The 19,457-nt window shown below is 53.0% G+C and overlaps 8 protein-coding genes across 8 annotated transcripts; 5 read left to right on the top strand and 3 right to left on the bottom strand.

The window, feature by feature from the left end:
• Positions 1–20: 20 nt before the first annotated feature.
• G647_04234 (uncharacterized protein) lies at positions 21–746 on the top strand (the record flags this gene model as incomplete). The annotated part of the gene is made up of 1 exon (XM_008728578.1): positions 21–746. The coding sequence occupies one exon, from the start codon at positions 21–23 to the stop codon at positions 744–746; it is 726 nt and encodes a 241-aa protein (XP_008726800.1).
• Positions 747–1,393: 647 nt separating this feature from the next.
• G647_04233 (uncharacterized protein) lies at positions 1,394–2,220 on the top strand (the record flags this gene model as incomplete). The annotated part of the gene is made up of 2 exons (XM_008728577.1): positions 1,394–1,583; positions 1,631–2,220. 2 exons carry the CDS (start codon positions 1,394–1,396, stop codon positions 2,218–2,220), a joined length of 780 nt encoding a protein of 259 aa, XP_008726799.1.
• Positions 2,221–2,594: 374 nt separating this feature from the next.
• On the bottom strand, positions 2,595–3,467 carry G647_04232 (uncharacterized protein; the record flags this gene model as incomplete). The annotated part of the gene is made up of 2 exons (XM_008728576.1): positions 2,595–2,943; positions 3,016–3,467. The coding sequence occupies 2 exons, from the start codon at positions 3,465–3,467 to the stop codon at positions 2,595–2,597; spliced, it is 801 nt and encodes a 266-aa protein (XP_008726798.1).
• Positions 3,468–5,337: 1,870 nt separating this feature from the next.
• G647_04231 (uncharacterized protein) lies at positions 5,338–8,112 on the top strand (the record flags this gene model as incomplete). Its single annotated transcript, XM_008728575.1, has 1 exon — positions 5,338–8,112. One exon carries the CDS (start codon positions 5,338–5,340, stop codon positions 8,110–8,112), a length of 2,775 nt encoding a protein of 924 aa, XP_008726797.1.
• An 833-nt stretch (positions 8,113–8,945) lies between these two features.
• Positions 8,946–10,483, top strand: G647_04230 (uncharacterized protein; the record flags this gene model as incomplete). Its single annotated transcript, XM_008728574.1, has 2 exons — positions 8,946–9,711; positions 9,762–10,483. The coding sequence occupies 2 exons, from the start codon at positions 8,946–8,948 to the stop codon at positions 10,481–10,483; spliced, it is 1,488 nt and encodes a 495-aa protein (XP_008726796.1).
• A 449-nt stretch (positions 10,484–10,932) lies between these two features.
• Positions 10,933–11,952, top strand: G647_04229 (uncharacterized protein; the record flags this gene model as incomplete). The annotated part of the gene is made up of 1 exon (XM_008728573.1): positions 10,933–11,952. One exon carries the CDS (start codon positions 10,933–10,935, stop codon positions 11,950–11,952), a length of 1,020 nt encoding a protein of 339 aa, XP_008726795.1.
• Positions 11,953–12,196: 244 nt separating this feature from the next.
• Positions 12,197–16,680, bottom strand: G647_04228 (uncharacterized protein; the record flags this gene model as incomplete). Its single annotated transcript, XM_008728572.1, has 3 exons — positions 12,197–12,424; positions 12,487–13,005; positions 13,075–16,680. 3 exons carry the CDS (start codon positions 16,678–16,680, stop codon positions 12,197–12,199), a joined length of 4,353 nt encoding a protein of 1,450 aa, XP_008726794.1.
• Positions 16,681–17,369: 689 nt separating this feature from the next.
• On the bottom strand, positions 17,370–19,346 carry G647_04227 (translation factor GUF1, mitochondrial; the record flags this gene model as incomplete). Its single annotated transcript, XM_008728571.1, has 1 exon — positions 17,370–19,346. One exon carries the CDS (start codon positions 19,344–19,346, stop codon positions 17,370–17,372), a length of 1,977 nt encoding a protein of 658 aa, XP_008726793.1.
• Positions 19,347–19,457: the final 111 nt, after the last annotated feature.

The following is a 19,457-nucleotide window of genomic DNA, read 5'->3' as shown; positions in this document are numbered from 1 at the left end:
TCAATGTCGTTGAAGGCAGGATGAAATTCTATGAGCATTCATCTACTTATGACTACACGTTCCCTGCTGTCGCTCTGGCATACTTCCTCCGCTATCCGAACCCTTACTCCAGACATGTCTTGAGCTCGGACGTTATCGATCGTTACATCGACCCTGAGACAAACCGACTCCACACGGTCAGACTCCATCTCAAGAAATCGAAAGTCCCTTCAGCCATCCTCAAGTTTCTGCCTCGGAGCCTAGCAGGCCCGGGGGGCACCAGTCAAAGCTATGTGCTAGAGAAGAGCACCATCGACGTCAAAGAGGGATGGTTGGAGACAGAGTCGAAGAATATGGAGTGGACCGGCATACTGAGCGTGGTGGAAAAGCAGACCTACCGAAGACAGCGTCTATCCGACATGTCCGCTGGCGAAATCCAGTCGCAGCGACCTAAGGAGACAACCGCATGCAAGACTGTGGTGACATTCGTCTCGCACCTCGGTCACAATAAACTGTTAAGCAGGAGGAAACCAGATCTTGCCGCAGATGCTGAAGAAGAACCACCGAAGCAAGGACTGTTTGCCGCTTGGTCGACGGCTGGCATTCAGCGGACAATCGAACTGGTTGGCGTCAAACGAACAAAGTCGGCTCTGATTAATGGCAAGGAGGGAATGAACGTTGTTCTCGAGAGGCTGAGAAGTGGCGGTATCGTGGCCGTCCTTGAAGGGATGAGACGAGATCGCATAGAAAGCGCAGAGGGTCACTGACAGAACTTCAGTTACAGACTGAAGCCACGACAGCATTGAGCAGCCTCAATTGCTTCCTGGGAACGATCTGTATTACCAGCAATCTACTTTTGATGTTTTGAGCGAGGCGCCGGGGCATGCACAGGAAACACCGAGGATTTGATGGATGCGTGCCGACAACGTATGTATTCTAGGAGCGTGGTGGTTGATAGCAATGAAACCTTTATCCACTCAGCCTCCGAGTTTGCAGGAGAAGTTCGTGCATTCTGGTTGTGAAGGCTTGAACCTCAGTGCTGAGATGGGTGAGTACCAGAAAATCACATCCTCATCCCATTTCTTCCAGCTGACTTCTCCTCAGCAGAGGCCTGTCTGTTCGAGGCTGCCTCTTCGACTGTATTCACGCTGTGATATCGGACTGCCGCACCCATGATAATTCCAACTCTGCTTGCGCTTGGCGGAGGACATCATGGACTTTGCGATGAGATCCAGATTCCTTCATCGTGACTTCTCCTCGTTTTACATCACACACTCCTTCCAGCACGCTCCTTCTACTTTCATTGACTCGATACCCAGTCATTCGTTCACCTGACGTTCGTTCCCTTCAATCCATAATCGACAAGTATTACTTCATCACAACTTCAGTCATTCTTTTGGGCAAGGGGGGCGTGATGGTCGCGGTTACTTCACTCCTACGGTTGGCAGCCATCGTCCTGCTGAATCCTCTCAAAGGTGCTGAGGCTGCCCGTCGTTTCAATCGGCGTAGCGACCTGGACAATGTCCCACCCATCAACGCCTCTGCCGCCGCACACTGGACCGTCCCTCTTCAGGGCAGCCGAACCTGCGACGCGGGTCAGCATTGTATGTGGAATCTCCTTTCGGTCTAATCCATGACTGACGCATTTCAGGTATAAGCTCGCTTTCAGCTCCACCATTGACCAAACCTCTCCAGTATCTTGCAATCGCACGTGGATTCTACATGTATCTGTGCCCTGGGAAAAGCCTCAACGAAGCAGCTCAGTTTCAGTCCCAATCAACGCAACTTTACGATGCCGCACCTCTTATTCCAAATCTCCCCAACGAAGCCGCTTTTCATGAGTTGCCTGCAAGGCTTTATGACTTCGACTACGCTCAACTGAGGAACACTACACTCGAATGCATGGGTACTATTGGTACAGACAACAAGACCGCCATCGTCACACTTTTCGAGATCGCTACTTTCGAAGCCCTCCCGTACGAGTCTGTGCTACCACCTGACAATACAGACGTGGACGGTCGATGGGCACATTCAGTTAGCCGCAAGAGAGATTGGGATATCTACCGGGTCAAGACTGCTGGGGGGACACCACCCATCTGTGACGGTACGCGTTTTATGGCCGAAAAGGAGTACACAGCAGAGTATTGGTTCTACTATGCGGGAGGAGAAGATCTATGGACACCAACCGATGTCAAAAGAGAGGAATCGACCATAGCTCAAGACATGCCGGCTCTCATATGACGTGCGAAAACAGAACTTGAAAGGCAGAGGGTTGAAAAAAGGAATTTCACTATGTGCAACGACTTGTCAATGGAGATGAAGCAGCAAACTGCGAGATATCACCTTGGAACAGATTTCCGTGAGCTGGCGAACTAGCGGACGAAAGAGACTCATCTCGATCTTATGGACAGTAGTGGAAGATAGATCTTTCCTTAGGGTAGTGACAGTGCTTTAGCTCGGAGGACAACGATACTCCTAATAATGTGAATGAGAGTGAGATGAAGATCTAGATGGGGAGAACGGCCAAAAGCAGTCTCCTGATTCATATCAAGGAGCTTTACACGCACGAGACCTGTATCGACACAGAAAGATCTCGGCCGTCACCGTGCGTGTGCTCAGGACGCCGGCCTCAGCGCGTACATCCTCACGGGCAGCAACTTCTTCGGAAACCCAGTCTGCAGCTGCGTCTTCACAATCATCAGCCCGGCCTGTTCGAAACATGCCCTGAAGTTCCGATCGCTGCGGCTGACGCTGCTGTTCTCCTCCCAGAAGATGTCTTCCCCGCCCGCGGCCGTGGAGATATTCTCCTTCACGATGATCCAGCCGTCTGGTGCGAGCAACTGTATCAACCGCCTGAGGTAGCGGACTAGATCTGGGGTCGAGAGGTAATCGAGACACCATTGGTTCCAGACTAGATCGTAAGGGCCCCCGTGCTTGACGGTGAGCTCATCCGTCAGAGCTGACCTTTTTCGCCTATCTACGTCTGATGTCGGGTTGGCTGACAGCGTGTTGGCAGCGTCGAAGGAAGGAATCGACTCCGCCGTCCACTCCTGCAAGGGCACATTATAGACACGCTGCAGCTGTCCGGATTTGACCAGCGGCGAATCCGGCGCGGTCAGCGAGGCGGTAAATATCTCCATCGGCTCGACAATGTCGATTTTCTCGCATATCGAGGCCAGCAAGGCTCGCGTTACGCGCCCAATGCCCGCCCCGGCCTCGAGACAATACCGGAACGCGTATTTTCTCGTTCTCTGCCCGGTGCTGCCGGTTGCCGATGATGATGATTGTTTGTCCGCCGAGACCGGATGCAACGGGCGGAGCTTGGACAGGAAGTCGCGAGAGAAACGGATGTCCACGCGAGATATGTGCGCGAAGCCGCCGAGCATGCCGTTGTCGTCCACGGATTGCTGGGCCCAGTACTCACGTTGCTCGGCCGTGGATATTCGAGCATCGTTCTCGGTCTGTCCATCAGTCGCCAATGTTGGCATTGCGGATCCCTCTGTTGTTTATACGGATGTACTCCGTAGCTACACAGTACACCAGCAGGACTCTGCGCCCTGAGGGAGGTTGCTTCTCAGCTATGGGGGCGAAAACGAAACTTTTTGGCCATCTCCTTCTTCCAAGGTTTAGTGTGGCACGACTGCTCTAGCGCTGTCGCTGCTGAGCCCGTCATCGTGGTGGACTCGCCATCAGAACCTAGTTTCGGGAGATGGCCTGACGATTGAGAATGCCGCGACGGAAGTGTTAGCGTCCATCGAGATCCTGGCCATTTGAGTGAACCCACTACCATGGTTGATTGGTTCCTAGCCACTTTAGCTCCAAGCGAGTGGTTTCGCTTCAAGCATGCCGTCGGATGCAGCGCTGGCATCTTCTTGCGGCGCCTTACCTCGTACTGAGGATGATTAATATGCCAGGCTCCATGTCGATGCGTTGTTCGACATAGGAAATCTCCTCATCATAGCCTGGTCGTCCTCCGGTAGAGACGCAGCGATTTGTCCGTAGGCATGTGGGCTTGGCCAAGAACTCGCCCAATCAATTACTTGTCTTTTATCGGCTTCCTCGTACGAGGTTCGTTACTCGTCTGCATAGGCTACGTGCCTCGCTGGGTTCTGCGGTCCCTAATGGCTTGACGCTCCGGTCCATCTGGTAGACTGTTCAGGTACGAGTAGGTTTTCGTAGGCTCCCTGGAGACAAATAGGTCGGTTGAGGACGTCACGAATGGGAAGGGCGACACAACTCTGAGCACCGTGCAGTAGCTTAGAACTTTAAAAGTCAGAATGCGGTGCATAGTTGGCTGTTGTTTCTAGTATGAGGGACTACTTCGACCGCTAAGAGTATCGTGTCGGTATATGCCTCCCTCAGCTCCACGATCTGGATCTGCTTACCGAGTATCTGCAGCAGGCATCTCAATCTCCGGCGACACTATTCCTACCCGTATATAGATTGGTTTTTTTTGTCGCTGTGTTGAAGTACACTCGGTCCATCATCACTGTCGCGGAGTTGCACCATAGGAATCTGATGTATTCATTTGCCCGCCTGTACGCGGTGGTCAGCCAGGTGAGAATATACGCTTGTTCACTTAGTATCTTCGGCAATATTTAAAGTGTGAATGAGCATACTGATGAAAGGTTGACGGGAGCTGTCTCATTTGAAGGCCATGGTTACCAAAGATCCGATTTCACAGGACCATAAATGGTCGTTGTTACAGAGGCCTGCATGGGATGAGCTGGGAAGCGCAATGACGTCGGCTCATCTGCATTCAAACACGTGACCAGAATATAGCAGCCAAGGTGGCATTCCTCCAAAAATCCGCTTTCTGGAGGCAGCACGAGGCAGCAAGGATTCATACGAGGTCCTCCGTAATTAGGACTTTTCTAATCGCAGGATTTACTCATCTTTCGCTGCTAACGCTGCCAAGGGAACTGTTGCCGGTCTAGGCAACGTAAGCTGCCCTCCGTCATAGTTCATAGCGACCACAGGAACTGCGAGGCTAGGTGTGAGGACCTCAGCCGTGGCTACACAATCGAGACAGTGCATGACCAGTATTTCTCTGCGGTCATCCCATTCAACTTGATCAGTGGACAGCTAAGTTCCGCCTGTTTGCCTCCTACACACGCTCTATTCTATTCGCAACCCTTCCGCGATTTATTGTTGAGCCAACCGTGCGCAACCCACCATCGCCTTGGCCGCATCTACCCCAATAACGGCGCAAGATCCCCTCACTTCGACCTCGAAAACCGATCACCCTTGAGATGCTCAATCACCAATTCAGCGACTACGGGTGATACAAGCTTCAAAACTTGGAGTTATTCCCACCATCCCAGGAGGCAAGTTGCCTTCCAAGCCGCTCCCTTCAACATGTCGTCCGCTATCCACGACGATGAACTCTCCATCTCACTCCCACAAACGGACTCGACCCGTCCCAGACCCTCGCTTCCTACCGTTGTTTCTCCCCCTGCGCGCCCGTCTCTCAGCCAGACCCAGATGGCGGAGTCGCCGGGCACTGCTCGAGCCATGCAGCGGCTTCACCAGTATACCTTTGTCCGTAACATCGGAGAAGGCTCATTTGGCAAAGTCAAACTGGCTCGGCACAAGGTGACAGGTCAAGAGGTTGCGATGAAGACTATCAGTCGCCGCAAACTGATCAGTCGAGACATGGCGGGTCGCATTGAGCGAGAGATCCAGTACCTACAACTCTTGCGACACCCCCACATCATCAAGCTCTACACCGTCATCACTACCAAGACAGACATCTACATGGTGCTGGAATACGTTCCCATGGAACTCTTTGATTATATCGTCAAGCACGGTCGACTGGGCGAAGCAAAGGCACGCAAGTTGTTCCAGCAGATCATTTGCGCCGTCGAATATTGCCATCGACACAAGATCGTCCACCGAGATCTGAAGCCAGAGAACCTGCTCCTGGATAAGAACATGAATGTCAAGATTGCCGACTTCGGTCTCAGCAACATCATGACAGACGGAAATTTCCTGAAGACCAGTTGTGGAAGTCCGAACTACGCTGCACCTGAAGTTATTGGCGGCAAGCTGTATGCTGGTCCGGAAGTCGACGTCTGGAGCTGTGGTGTCATCCTCTATGTGTTCCTTGTCGGTAGACTCCCGTTCGATGATGAGTTCATCCCGGCTCTCTTCAAGAAGATCCAGGCGGGAACCTTCCACATTCCATCTCAGACTCCGCCTGGTGCGGTGAACTTGATTAAGCGCTGTTTGCAAGTGCATCCGGTCCATCGCATCACCATCCCGGAGATCAGACAGGACGAATGGTTTATAAAGGACCTGCCCGAGTACTTGGTCGATCCTGTCGACGAGTTCTTGAACACTGGAGTGGACCCAGGCAAAGCGATCGACCCACGCCAACTCGCGCCTGGAAAACCGGTCGAGGTCGCTGAGAAAATTCATGAGCAAGTGGTCGGCAAGCTCGGTCGAACCATGGGGTATGCCAAAGAAGATGTCAAGGAGGCTCTGAGCAAGGATGAGCCTAGTGCTATCAAAGACGCCTATCTTATCGTGAGAGAAAACCAAGTTATGGTCGACACTCCTCAATATCGCACAGATAACCCCATGCTGGAATCGTTCATGGCATCCTCACCACCCGTCGAACCAAATTATCCAAATTTCCCCGGATCACCAAGACTACGGCTTGGAGAGAACGATGTCAAACCGCTCACACCGACCCCAGTTCGCGGAGAGGCACATCGAGCAAGTCGCACATTATCAGATACCCCAGCCGCGTTGAAAGAAGAGGAGAGGCCCAGAATTTCTAACATTCGAGTGCTGAATACGTCGCTTCCCCATGTGCATGAAGAGCTACTTCAACTCCGCGCGAAGGCGAAAGCCAACGGCGAAGACCCCGATGCAATCCTTCACCCGCCGAATCACGAAGACAAAGACGAGGCCGATAGCCCAATTCCCGAGGAAATTAAGGATGAACACGGGAATCCGATCTACCGGTCCAAGGAAGAACAAGAGGCTACTTCCAGAGCCCTAAAGCCACACTCTCGCTCTGTAACGGGTCTGAATGCAATGAGAGATACAAAGAGTCGACCGGAGAATATGACGTCCATGTCAACCGATGAGAAGCGTCCTGCGGCATCAAAAACCAAGCAAAGACGGTGGCAATTCGGTATTCGCAGTCGCAATCAGCCCTGGGAGGCAATGAAGTGCTTGTACGGCGCGCTTGTCGCTCAGGGAGCTGAATGGGAGGTCAATCCCTGGTTGCGATCCGAGCACATGCCCGAAGGAGATGACGACAAAGATAGCCTCCCGCCTCCTCCACTTGAACTTGAGCCTGGCCAACGCCATGAGATCCTGCAACAACGATTCTCATTCCTTGCTGAAGATTACTACATCCCTCGAGATCCCTTCAACATCCGTGCGAGAATACTGAAGAAAGGCTTACTCATGCCTGGTGAAGCACCTTCACTCTCGGCTCACAGTTCCGCAGTCAGCCTACCAGCTGAAGCACAAAATCAATTGAAAAAGCATATTGAGCAACTAGGCTATGCTTCAGAAGACGTCAAGCAGGCATTGGGAATGAATAGCCCGAATGGCGGACAAGCACCCGTGAAGTCTCCCGTTACGACGGCACACAACGCAAGACCCAACACCGGCGGAGGCGAGCCGGCTGGTCACAGTCAGGACGCATTCACCGGACCCGGCCAAGCGCCTATGAGCAGACCCGACAGCCTCGCGGCGTTGAGCAAGAAGATACCCAGTGAGAACATCGGAGTTTGGGTATTTATTGACATTCAGCTTTATACCATAGATCCAGGCACCTTCGTGGTTGACTTCAAGTGCGACGGCTATCAGAACGTCATATGGCACGACTCGAAGAAGGATCGCGACAGGAACAAGACACCTGCTCCAGGTAGCACAGTCACGAGTCCCGCGAACAGCAGGCCAGCCAGTGGCTTCGGCGACAACCGCCACACTAGTTCTGACAAGCTCAGCGAGGAAGAAGGATCCCCAGAAGGCTACTGGAAACCGGTCAGCAAACGATACAAGAACATGGAGAAGGAAATCTCCAGCCCGTATCCTTATCTCGACGTGGCTAGTGACTTGGTGGCTCAACTAGTAAGTCTGAGTGCTAGGGCTGCACAGCGGTCTTCCTGACTATGAATAGTGGGGTGGCGCTGCTTGAGTTTCTCACTTTCCTCCTTTCGTGGATTGACACGACGATCGACAGACGCGTAGTCTCTACGACTTGGAATGGGCATGACGACATGGGATGAGACAGGGAGTATTGGTGGGCGACTATGAACTAGGGCGGCATAACCGGATTGAGCTCACAAAAGGTGTATGGAAACGAAGGCGTCGCTGCTGCCGGGGGCGGCTGGATTGGATTGCTGGGCAAGACGGACAGACAAGTCGTCGACATCCAGGGAATAACAGGGCATGGCACGGGATAGCTAGCCTCAGCTTCACTCCAATGCGAGGGTGATTTATGTCAATGAAAACGGGTACTACAGACACTATTTGGAACCCGTGGATCTTACACCACAATAATTAGAACCTCGGAACGCGTTGAGTGTCGCGTTGAGAGCGTGTTAATTAGTGGCATCTAAAGTGGCGTATGAGTGGCGCTTAGTGGTGTTGCAATTCCATGATGACTAATGTTTGTGGCGGTGGTGGCCACCTATGGCGGATGCGGCGTTCTTACTAACGTCGACTCATTCGGTCACGCTCCGACCTCGACCTCGACCTCGTGCCCCCACGTCGGTGGCATCGTCGCTGCCCGTCTCCATTCTGATTCCCTCGTTGATGCTTGCATTTCAACGGTCTTCTCTTGTCTTGCTGTTCGATCTCCATACCGCAGAGCTCCGCATCAGCCTCGGCATCTTGTTTTCAGCGTGGTTACCGCCTATCACTCTCTCGTTCCGTGAGCGCCAGTTGAAGATCCTACATTGCGAGTATCGAAAGCTAGCTACGAGCGACAGACAAACAAAATGGGGCTTCAGTCGAAACTGCAATCCTGGTCCCAAGAGCTTACGCCTTACTTCATTTACCTTCTTCTGATATCAACCCTGGGACCCTTGCTTTTCGGTTATCATCTTGCCGAGCTCAATGCCCCTCAAGCTGTCATCACTTGTTCCAAGAATTCCATCAACTCTTTGGCACTGAGTGGCCTGCCACAATGTATACCCATGAACGCTGCTCAGCTCGGCCTTGTGTCGTCCATTTTCACCCTGGGGGGCCTCATCGGTGCGCTGGCAGCCGGATCTCTGTCTGCCCGCCATGGTCGCCTTTTAACCATGCGTGTCAACACCGTTCTTCTAGCTCTTGGTCCTTTCGCCGAAGCACTCGCCCCGAATATTGCTGTGCTCTCGACAGGACGTCTCATCTCCGGTGTAGGTGCCGGTGTCTCAGTGGTTGTGGTACCCATCTACATATCCGAGATCGCCCCGCCAAAGGAGAAAGGCTTCTTCGGCGCTTTTACGCAGATCATGACGAACATGGGCATCTTCATCACCCAGCTATTAGGCTACTTCCTCAGCCACGGGCAAATGTGGCGCATTATCCTCGCCGTCGCAGGCGTCATTGGTGTCTTGCAGTTCGCTGGACTGATGTTTTCGGTCGAGAGTCCAAAGTGGCAGGCAGACCATGGCGAGCCGAGACAAGCTAAGAGCAATCTGCACCGCATTCGAGGCCACAAGGCGGATATTCAGGAGGAAGTCGAAGGATGGAGAGTGCAGAACGAGGATCAGCGGGATGGTATGCGGGTTTACTCACCTCCTGTCACACGCGGCTAATGCTTGAAGTAGACGAGGAACGAACCCTGCTCGCAGAATCCGACGAGGAGCCACGCACAGACGAAATGGCGAGAGGCAAGAAGTCTGAGCCTGTAGGGATCCTGGCCGTAATCAGAGACCCGACCAGCAACCGCGCCATCCTGGCTGTGGTCGTGGTCATGATGGCCCAGCAACTTTGCGGCATCAACAGCATCATCATGTACGGTGTATCCCTCCTCTCGGAACTATTGGCTGCCAACTCGGCACTGCTCAACATCTTTGTTTCGATTCTCAATATCGTGGCCACCACCGGCTTCGCACCACTCGTCGATGTCCTCGGCCGCAAACCATGTATCCTCACCTCGATTGGCGGAATGGGTATTTCATCGATCCTCCTTGCCGTGGGCATCCGCTCTTCAATCTCCGTCCTCTCTGCGGTCGCCGTTCTCCTCTTCGTCGCCAGCTTTGCATTTGGTCTCGGCCCTGTTCCCTTCATCCTCTCATCTGAACTGGTCGGCCCTGAAGCTGTGGGCGCCACACAATCATGGGCTCTCGCAGCGAATTGGATCTCTACGTTTGTGGTGGCACAATTCTTCCCCATTGTGAATGAGAGGTTGGGCAAAGGAACTGTATACTTTATCTTTGCGGCCATCGCGGCGGTATTCTTCGTCTTTGTGGGGTGGTATGTACCCGAGACGAAAGGCAAGAAAGATGCTGACGAGGTCTGGGGCCGACCATCCCGACGTCAAGATTGAGTTATCTGAATTGTGCAATTGGTGCACGTCGGTAACTACGGGTGTCTGGGAGCCAGAGCGACGGTATATGCGCCCAACTCCGGTGTTGAATCAAGTCCGGACATGGGCGCCATGTCTCAGGGGGCCCTTCGTATCTCTCTTTCTGACCGCGTTGTCCTTCGCGACTCCGACTCCCCGAACATCTCCTACAACATTCAACTGAGACGATCACGGCCATTATTGGCCACAGAGACGGACGTTATCAGTCATTTGTCCCTTACAGCGAAGCGGACATGGAAGTCTCTCGCTTATGGCGGCCTCTCCCCGGCCGACCCAGCTGGCGAGACCGCGACTATATTGCTGCAATACAAATTTGGTCGTGGACCTCATTTCTCATTCCATGATCTTCTGCGGACATTCATGTGATTGCTTCCTCTCGCAAGCTATATCCAAACGGTAAGCTTTCCAAGATGACGCCTCCGACGGAAAGCATCCCCATCATCGACTTCTCGCGCTCGACGACCAACCTCGCCGCGCTCGCCGAGGAGATCAAACAAGTGTGCGCGACATGGGGGTTCCTGTACCTGCAGAACCACGGGCTCCCGCAATCGCACATCGACCGCATGTTCGACATCAGCGCGACGTTTTTCAAGACGACGCCGCGGGCCGAGAAGGCCTCGACGCCATGGAACAGTCTGGTCAACGCGGGCTACGACGCCCAGACGGGCACCGAGGGCTATTTCCACGAGAACGGCGCGCACGACCGGCTCTCGGCCGTGGACGAGAAGGAAGTCTTTGTGATCCGCAAACAGGGCTCGTACGAGCAGCCCATGCCGCCGTCGCTACAGAAATTCAACCCGGCCATCCAGACCTTCATGGCCGAGGTGCACGAGAAGATCGCCGTGCCTTTACTCTCGTGCCTGGGCGTCGGCCTGGGCCTTGCGCCCGATCACCTGCCTCTGTTGCACCAACACGCCAGCCCGTCCATGACCACGCTGCGTCTGATCCACTACCCGGCCCTCCCGCCGGCCGATAACGCGCCCATCCGGCTGGCCTCGCACACCGACCAAGGCGTCATCACCATCTTGTTCCAGAACCAGGTCGCCGGTCTCCAGGTCCGTCCGCCAAAGTATACGGGTCCCATACGCGACGATGAAGAATGGCTGGACGCCCCCGTCATCCCGGGCGCCGTGTTGATCAACATCGGCGAAACAATGACCTTCTTCTCGGGCGGGCTCATGAAGAGCACCCTGCACCGCGTGGCCCGGAGTCCGCTACCCGAACAGCAGGGCAAGGACCGCTTCTCCATGGCTTACTTCTGCCATCCGAACATGGATACCCTGTTAGAGGTCCTCCAGGGCTTGGAGGGCAAGGAGGGAGTACAGCCGCGGGAAGCCCCAATCAGTTGCGTCACGGGCCAGAAGGTGAGGACGGTGAAAGACTGGATCGAGCATCGGCACTCGATGGGGCGCTTGGCCACAGTGAAATAAAGTAGAATGCACGACGTCGAGGTCTTCTCATCGCTCAGCACGTCTTGTCACAACTATTGTAATACGAACGATTACAGCTTGCCTGTCCATCTCTGGTAGTCGAAATGCACATTATACAGTAGCCAAACGTTACGTTACATCCAAGGATCTCAGCCGTCGGGAATCCAACTCCTCATACCAGTCATCAAGCGTTAACGTTGCTGAAAGAGCTGTCTCAAACTGTCTCCCTCCCGCCTCAAGTAGGTTACCGTATCTGCCCCGGCTGTCCAGGGGCAATTGCTCTCGGAGCTATGGCCTGTCTTCCCGTAGCCAGGTAATCTCTGTTCTCCACCGTGACGCTCTTGGTCATGTGGTTGACTTTGTAAATGCCCACCAGCCGCTCAGCCAGTTCAAACATGTTGTTCCGCAGAGAAATCACAATAAACTGGGCGTTCTTTGTGCGTTCTTTGATATATCCCGCAACAATCGAGACCTGGACGAGCACGAAGTCAGCATTTGAGAAGAGCACTCGAGGCTGCAAAGCACCAAACTTACATTTCTGAAATCCAATGCCGCATCAATCTCATCCATGACGTATAATGGCGTAGGACGATAAACATGCAGCGCAAAAACCAACGCAAGCGAGCTCAGCGTCTTTTCACCCCCGGACAGGTTGCCAATATTCTTCCAGCTTTTCTTGGGAGGCATGACGGAGAACAAGATGCCCTCCGAGAAGGGATCCAACGAGTCGACAAGCTCGAGTTCAGCGTTACCACCCAATGTGATGAGCTGGTACATCGACTTTAGATGTGAAGAAATGGTCGTGAAGCCAGTCATGAATTGCGTCAAACGCAAGTTCCGCAGCTCCGTCAAGCGAGTTTTGGCTCCATCTCGTGCTTTGATGGCACTCTTGAGATCACTAGTACGAGATGCTACCTCGTCACAACGGCGGCGATACTCTGCGATGACGCTAAGGTCGATGCTGGAGGCGTTGGATACCTTCTCCTCAAGTGCTGCAATGGAAGCGACAAGGTGGTCCTTGTTTTTATCAAGTAGCTCGTCGCGTGTGAATGTCTGTAGTTGGCTCCGCACTGGATGAGCAGGTGTGGGAGATTGCTCTTCGGATGGGTTGCCCTCGTCGACGTCCATAGCGTCTGGGTCAGCTTCTGGAGGAGCATCGTGCATCTCTTCATCCTTCGGCTGTTGGGGCTGCTCCTCATCTTGAGATTGAGAGGTGCCCTCCAAGTCCGCTATGTCGTGCAGTGTAAGCTTGGACAGTTTCTCTGCCCAGTAGCGACTCTTCTTATGGTTGTCTGCCAGGACTTTCTGATTCTCCTCGAGCTTGTTCTTCATCTCAATCTCGAGCGCTCTCGTCGAGTTGAGCTCGGTCATTTGCGAGTCAAGGTCCTTTTTCAAGTCTCCCAGCTCTTCTTTCATAGATGTTTGCTCTTCTTCGGCTTTTTCAGCTTGGCCTCTCAGATCGGCTGCCCCAGACTTGTGCTTTTGAGTGTCCTCTTCCAGCCGTTCGAGGTCCTTTGACAACGACTCGACGTCTTTCTCCGCATCAGTTTTGGCCTTTTCGTTCTTGATCTTCAGCTTTTCGTTCTTGGTCTTAGCAACTTCAGCATTAGAGATGTCGTCGTTGAGCATGTCGATTCGTTCCTTCAGACCGTCAACTCTTGCTTTTTGACTCCGTAGCTGAAGACCGCCGACTTCCATAATCTTGTCTTGTAGAGCTTGAATCTCTGCCTCCAGGCTTGCCGTCTCTGAGTGCAGCTTTTCAAGCTCCTTATTGAGTAATATAATCTGCTTCTCAAGGCCCTGAATCTGGCTGTCGTCTGCCGACGGTCCCGCCAGCTCAGCCATAAGATCTTGAACTCGTTTCTCTGCGTCCGCAAGATTCCTGGTGCAGGTGTCGACCTCGAGGTTGATCTTTTGGATGGCGGTCTCTAGCCTTGGGATTTCATCTTGCTTTTCTTGCAGGCTGGCCTCTAGTTCTCTCTGTCGGGTCTGGAAAGCATCAAACTGCCTCTCCAATTGATCTCGTTCCGCTTCTAGCTTCTGCACCTGCTCCTTTGTAGTGTCAGATGTGAGTTTAGATGACATTGCGCCTCGAGCAACACGAGTGCCGCCACCGCTCATGGTGCCGGAGACATCGATCAATTGGCCATCCAGAGTAACCACTCGCCATCTCTTCGCACCATATGCAATCCGGTTGGCCTGCTGTAAGTCCTGTGCGACAAGCGTGTTCTGCATAACGCTGTAGAAAGCGGGGCGAAATCGGTCATCCTTGGGTTTGATGAGATCGAAGAGCCGCGGGACGTTCTCAGGGGTTTGAATCGGAGACAGATCGCGCTGCGCCAGCTTGTCGAGAAGGATGAAGTTCGCTCGGCCCAAGTTGTTCTTCCGCAGGTACTCGATGCATTGCTGGCCGACTTCCACATTGTCCACGACCATGTTCTCGAGTGAAGGACAAGCAGTAGAAATTGCAACATCGAATTTCTCGTCGATGGTTCCCAAGTTACCTAGACGGCCATGGAACCCATCTATCCGACCAGAATCCCTCAGACGCAATAGTCCCTTGAGAACATTGCCCTGATTCTGACTGCTTGCCAAGCTTGATCGAGCCTCGTCCGCCTTCTGCCGGGCCGAAGATATCTGTGACCGAACCTCTGGTTCACTTGAGGCAAGCTTCTGGAGGGCATCTTGGATTTTCCTAACATCCTTTTCAAGCCGAGCTTTCTCATGCTTGCGGTGTTCGATTTCTTCGAGCTTGTGTGCTTTCTCTGCCGCAATGTTCTCAATCTTCGCATTTGCCTCGTCAATCGCCTTCTGACCACTTGTGGCTTTGTCTCTCAGGATGTCGAGCTCAGACTGGGCCACGGCAATGGCTGACTGCTTCTGATTGATCTTCTCGCTCCAAGGTTCCAGAGACTTCTGCTTCACGGCAATCTGGTCCGAAAACACTTGGGTTTTGCCTTGCAGGTCCTCCCGGATCACGGCAAGCTTCTGCTCTTCAACCCGCATTTCCTTTTCAAGCTCAGCCACCTCGGAGGTTTTACGTTGGATGTCATCGCTGTGCTTTTCGACCAGGCTTTGAGCTTCAGATGCAGCAAGGCGACTGGAAGTGGCGCTCTTCTCGGCTTTTTTCTGCTTGCCGGTAATGAACTTGCGTTTCTCCTCGAACTTGACATTTTCCTTGTCGTACTTGGCCAGCTCTTTTGTAAGTTCCTGGGCTTGCTTCTCGATGCGCTCATATTGCTTGACAGCCTTGTTGTAGGCCTTTTCAAGCTCTTTTATCGCATCTTCGCTTCCGGCATGCTTCTCTAGCTCAGCGTTGAGTTGCTCCTGGATCTGTTGAATCGCTTCTTCTGTGACCTTTGTGTTGTCCTCGCATTCCGCCATGTAGATCTGATACAGTGCCGACTGTTTCTCCGCCAATTCATTCTCATCCCGAATGAATGCCAAAGCCTTGTTCTTCTTATCTTCGAGGCCATTCTTTTCTTTTTCAACATGCTGAACCCGGCCCTGCTTTTCGACACAGACTTCATTCAGACTCTCGAGCTCGATAGCTGCTTCTTCGATTGGTGTCTTGTATTTGGATGTGCCGATGATGTCTTCGAGATATTCCAGTAGCCCATCGTCGTGCTCGTTTGCAGCCTTTGGCTTCATCTGTGCGATCGACTCGACTTCGCCCTGCAGGATTAAAAATCGTTTGTGATCCAGGTCAATGCCCTTGTCCTTCAGCAACGTTGTGACCGTCGTGAAGTTCGTTGTCCTGCCGTTTAGGTAGTAGTTGCTGGAGTTGTTCTTAAACGCCTTTCTCGAGACCACAAGTTGCGAGTCTGGAACAACCTCGTGCTTGCCTCCAGGAAGATCCACAACCTCTTGGAAGTAGACTGCAACCTCACAAAAGTCGAGATCCTGATACTGTGCAGAGTTGTGGATGAGGGATGATATTTTGCCCTGTCTCATCTTGCTCGCTCGGAAACCGAATACAAAAAGCATCGAGTCGATGACGTTCGATTTGCCTGAGCCGTTGGGGCCGACAACGGCGGAGAATGAAGGATGGAAGGGACCAACGACTTGTCTTCCCGCATAACTCTTGAAATTTGTCATAACTAGTTGTCGGATCACCATCCTGGACTTAGGCCCAGTGGGCTCCTCCACAACAGGAAGTCCTTGGGCCTTTGCCCTTATGACGATATCCATCGGTTTCTCCATTACAACGTCTGCCTGGTTTGGTGGCTTGAGAATATCCGGGCTCATCTGAGGCTGGGGATTCTTGTTCAGCGCCTGGCTTGTGACATCTTTCAATGGTGTAGGATGTGTGTGCTCGGCTTCTGGGGAAGCACTGGGGTCCGGAGTAGGTAGATCAGGCACAGGTGGCGCTGCTGAGGATTTCCGGCTTTTTCGTGGGACGGTACTCTTCCGTTTTGACGGCGATGAGACTTTCGAGGGAGATGCAGGTTCACCAGGCGGCATCGTCTCCTCTGGGTCGAATATCTGTGAAGGCTCGATTCCATCACCCGTCTTAGCCGTCCGTTGCCGGCCTGGCTTTCTGGGCGATGTATTTGCACTTGCTGTCGTCTGTCTTCTCGTGGATTTGCGCGGACTTCGTTTCGGTGCAGGCGTAAACTCTTCATCGTTTTCCTCTTTGATCAGACTGAGCTCGTCCTCAGATTCGTCAACCACGATAGTTTTGCGCGCGGCACGACGCGTCGGTCGAACTGGAGATTCGGCTGACATCGTGATTCTGTCGTTGTTTTGTGCCCTGCGCGTGATGAGTGGGCTGTCGAATGCGTAGTAAACTCCTCGAATCCGTGTTGACATTATGGACGAAAAGGGAAGTTGCGATGCCAAGACCAGCGGGGCAGCCTCTGTCCGCTTTGATTGGATCAGCTGAGTCAGCTTCCCGCACATCCCGCAACTTGCGAATTCCACTCGAAGGTCGCGATTAATCTGTGCTGCGTCGACGATGGTTTGGTGTCACTAGCACAAACCGCGACAGTGGTGAGATGGAGTGTGGCTACAGCAGCCCAAACCATGTGTATCATGACCACTGCCACGACAGTCAGAAATTGGGACATTCATGGTCTATGGCAGCCTGACTGCTACCGGACTCGGCCAGCTTTTGCCTCTTCAAGCGTGCCGCATTGCGACGGCTCAGTCTGTACTGGAGACGTTCAATGTGACCAGACCGTCAACCCGATGTCGAGTCTGCTAGATGGTGCAATGACATCGTCTAATTTCTGAAATTTCCTCTTGCTTTGATACCGTGGCCATTTTATCATCGTGGAAACGGTTATCTCTCAACGCCCAGCACCGTCAGAGATCAATGGGCGGGCCGGACGGACAGAGTGTATCCCTCATCCCTGAGACTACATCAGCACCATTATATACTCTGGCATAGCTATAAATACCATCCTCAATCCTTTTTACTTTGCCAGAAAAGCCTGAAAGGCCGTGTGCTCAATAACCACATTCCCCACGGCCTTCAATTTCTTCCTCCCCTCCTTCTGCTTCTCGAGTAATTTCATCCGCCTTGTTTTATCCGCTGCGTGTAACTTCTGCGTGACGTCCTTTCTAAAAGGCTTTAGTGTCTCTCTCGCGATAATCTGTCTCCCCACGGCGGCTTGAATGACAACTTCGAACATCTGGCGATCCACGTGCTCTTTGAATTTCTCGACCCATTGCTTGCCCACGTGGCGGACTTGACTGTGATGCATAACCCGGCTGATGGCATCGACGGGTTCCTTGTTCACAAGCAGCTGGAGTTTGACGATGTTGCTGACCCGCCACTCTGCCTCTTCGTAGTCCAATGTGGCATAGCCCTTCGTGGCCGATTTCAGCTTCCCGAAGAAATCATCCACCAGTTGGGCGAGCGGCATTTCGTACTTGAGAATCACTTGCGAGGACGTAAAGTATTCCATGGATTTCTGCTCGCCACGATTTGCTTCGCATAGTTCCATGACCTTGCCGAGGTATTCTTCCGGAAAGGTGAGAGTTGAGAGGACATATGGTTCCCGGAGTTCAGCGACGTTCCTACGCGTTTCCTCGCTATCAGGGAATTCGGCTGGATTTGTGATTACGACTTCCTTGCCATCTTTGTATAGGACTTTGAACGGAACGGTTGGCGGGGTGATGATGATGCTGGCGCCATGTTCTTGGCGAAGGCGATCTTCAAAGACGGAGCAGTGCAGGGTTCCTAAGAAGCCGAGGCGAAAGCCTGCGCCGAGGGCGAGAGAGGACTCCTTTTGGATAGTGACACTTCTGTCATTGAGAAGGAGCTGATTTATGCTGTCTTCGAGATGCTCGAATTCGCCTTGGTCGACGGGAAATGCGGCAACGAAGACCATGGGTTTGGGTTCCTCGAATCCTGGCAGTGGTTGAACTTGGTTCTGGAAGCCCAATTTGGTATACGTGTCGCCAATTTTCGCTTCGCTACTCTTTCTCATGGAAGGGTTGAAGTAGACGTAGCCAACTTGTCCGGCACGAAGTACCTTCTGCGGCGTTTGATCCGGGTACATGATACCGACTTCTCCGACGGTGTACTTCAGGCCCGTTGCAAATGAGACAATCTGGTCTCCTGCTCGAAGTTCGCCATCGAATATGCGGACTAGCAGAATGACGCCTTTGTAGCTGGAGTACCAGGAATCGACCAAGAATAGCCGCAGGGGCTTTTTGGTATCACCAACCGGTGCTGGAATTCTCTCAATTACGGCTGGAAGAACGCTCTCCACATTCAGACCAGTTTTGGCAGACACGAGCACCGCGGCATCTGGATCCAACTCAAAGGTATCATGCATCTGTTCCAACGCTCGAGGAGGATCAGCGTGAGGCAAATCGACTTTGTTGAGAATCGGGACCAATGCCAATCCTTGAGCAAAGGCCAGGTAGAAGTTTGCAACCGTCTGCGCCTGGACACCTTGGCTCGCATCCACGAGCAGAAGCGCGCCTCCGCAGCTAGCGTAGCTGCGCGAGACTTCGGCGCGGAAGTCAACATGGCCAGGGGTGTCGACCAGGTGTAACAGATAGTCTTTGCCTTTGTGGTTGTAGATCATTGAACATGTTTGTGCCTTGACGGTAATTCCACGTTCTCTTTCCACGTCCAATTTATCCAAGACCTGCTTGTTCGCCCCTGGTTGGATAGTACCCGTCAGCTCCAACAACCGATCGCTGAGCGTGCTTTTGCCATGATCAACGTGCGCGACGATACAGAAGTTGCGATAGCGCTCGATGGGGATGGCAGCGATGCGTGTCTCGAGATCGCCCAAAGGCACGGTGTTTGGCGCATGTCGAAAAGGAGTCGTCGCAAAGTGCCGCACATTTGGTCTAGGCCATGTTGAGATTGAGGCAGAAGATGTGCTCAGAGCAGCTCTTCGCCGTGCAAAGACCTGCAGCCATGATCGCATGGATTGCCCTGATGGAGGTGATGCAGAATCATTAGCCGCTTTGACGATGTTCGAGCGTGCTCAGAAAATTGTCCCGTGGCGGCGAGGAGGAAGTGAACTGTTCCCGATAAT

This window comes from Cladophialophora carrionii, assembly GCF_000365165.1.
Source record: "Cladophialophora carrionii CBS 160.54 unplaced genomic scaffold supercont1.3, whole genome shotgun sequence".
NCBI lineage: Eukaryota > Fungi > Ascomycota > Eurotiomycetes > Chaetothyriales > Herpotrichiellaceae > Cladophialophora > Cladophialophora carrionii.
This window is presented reverse-complemented; position numbering and strand designations above follow the sequence as displayed.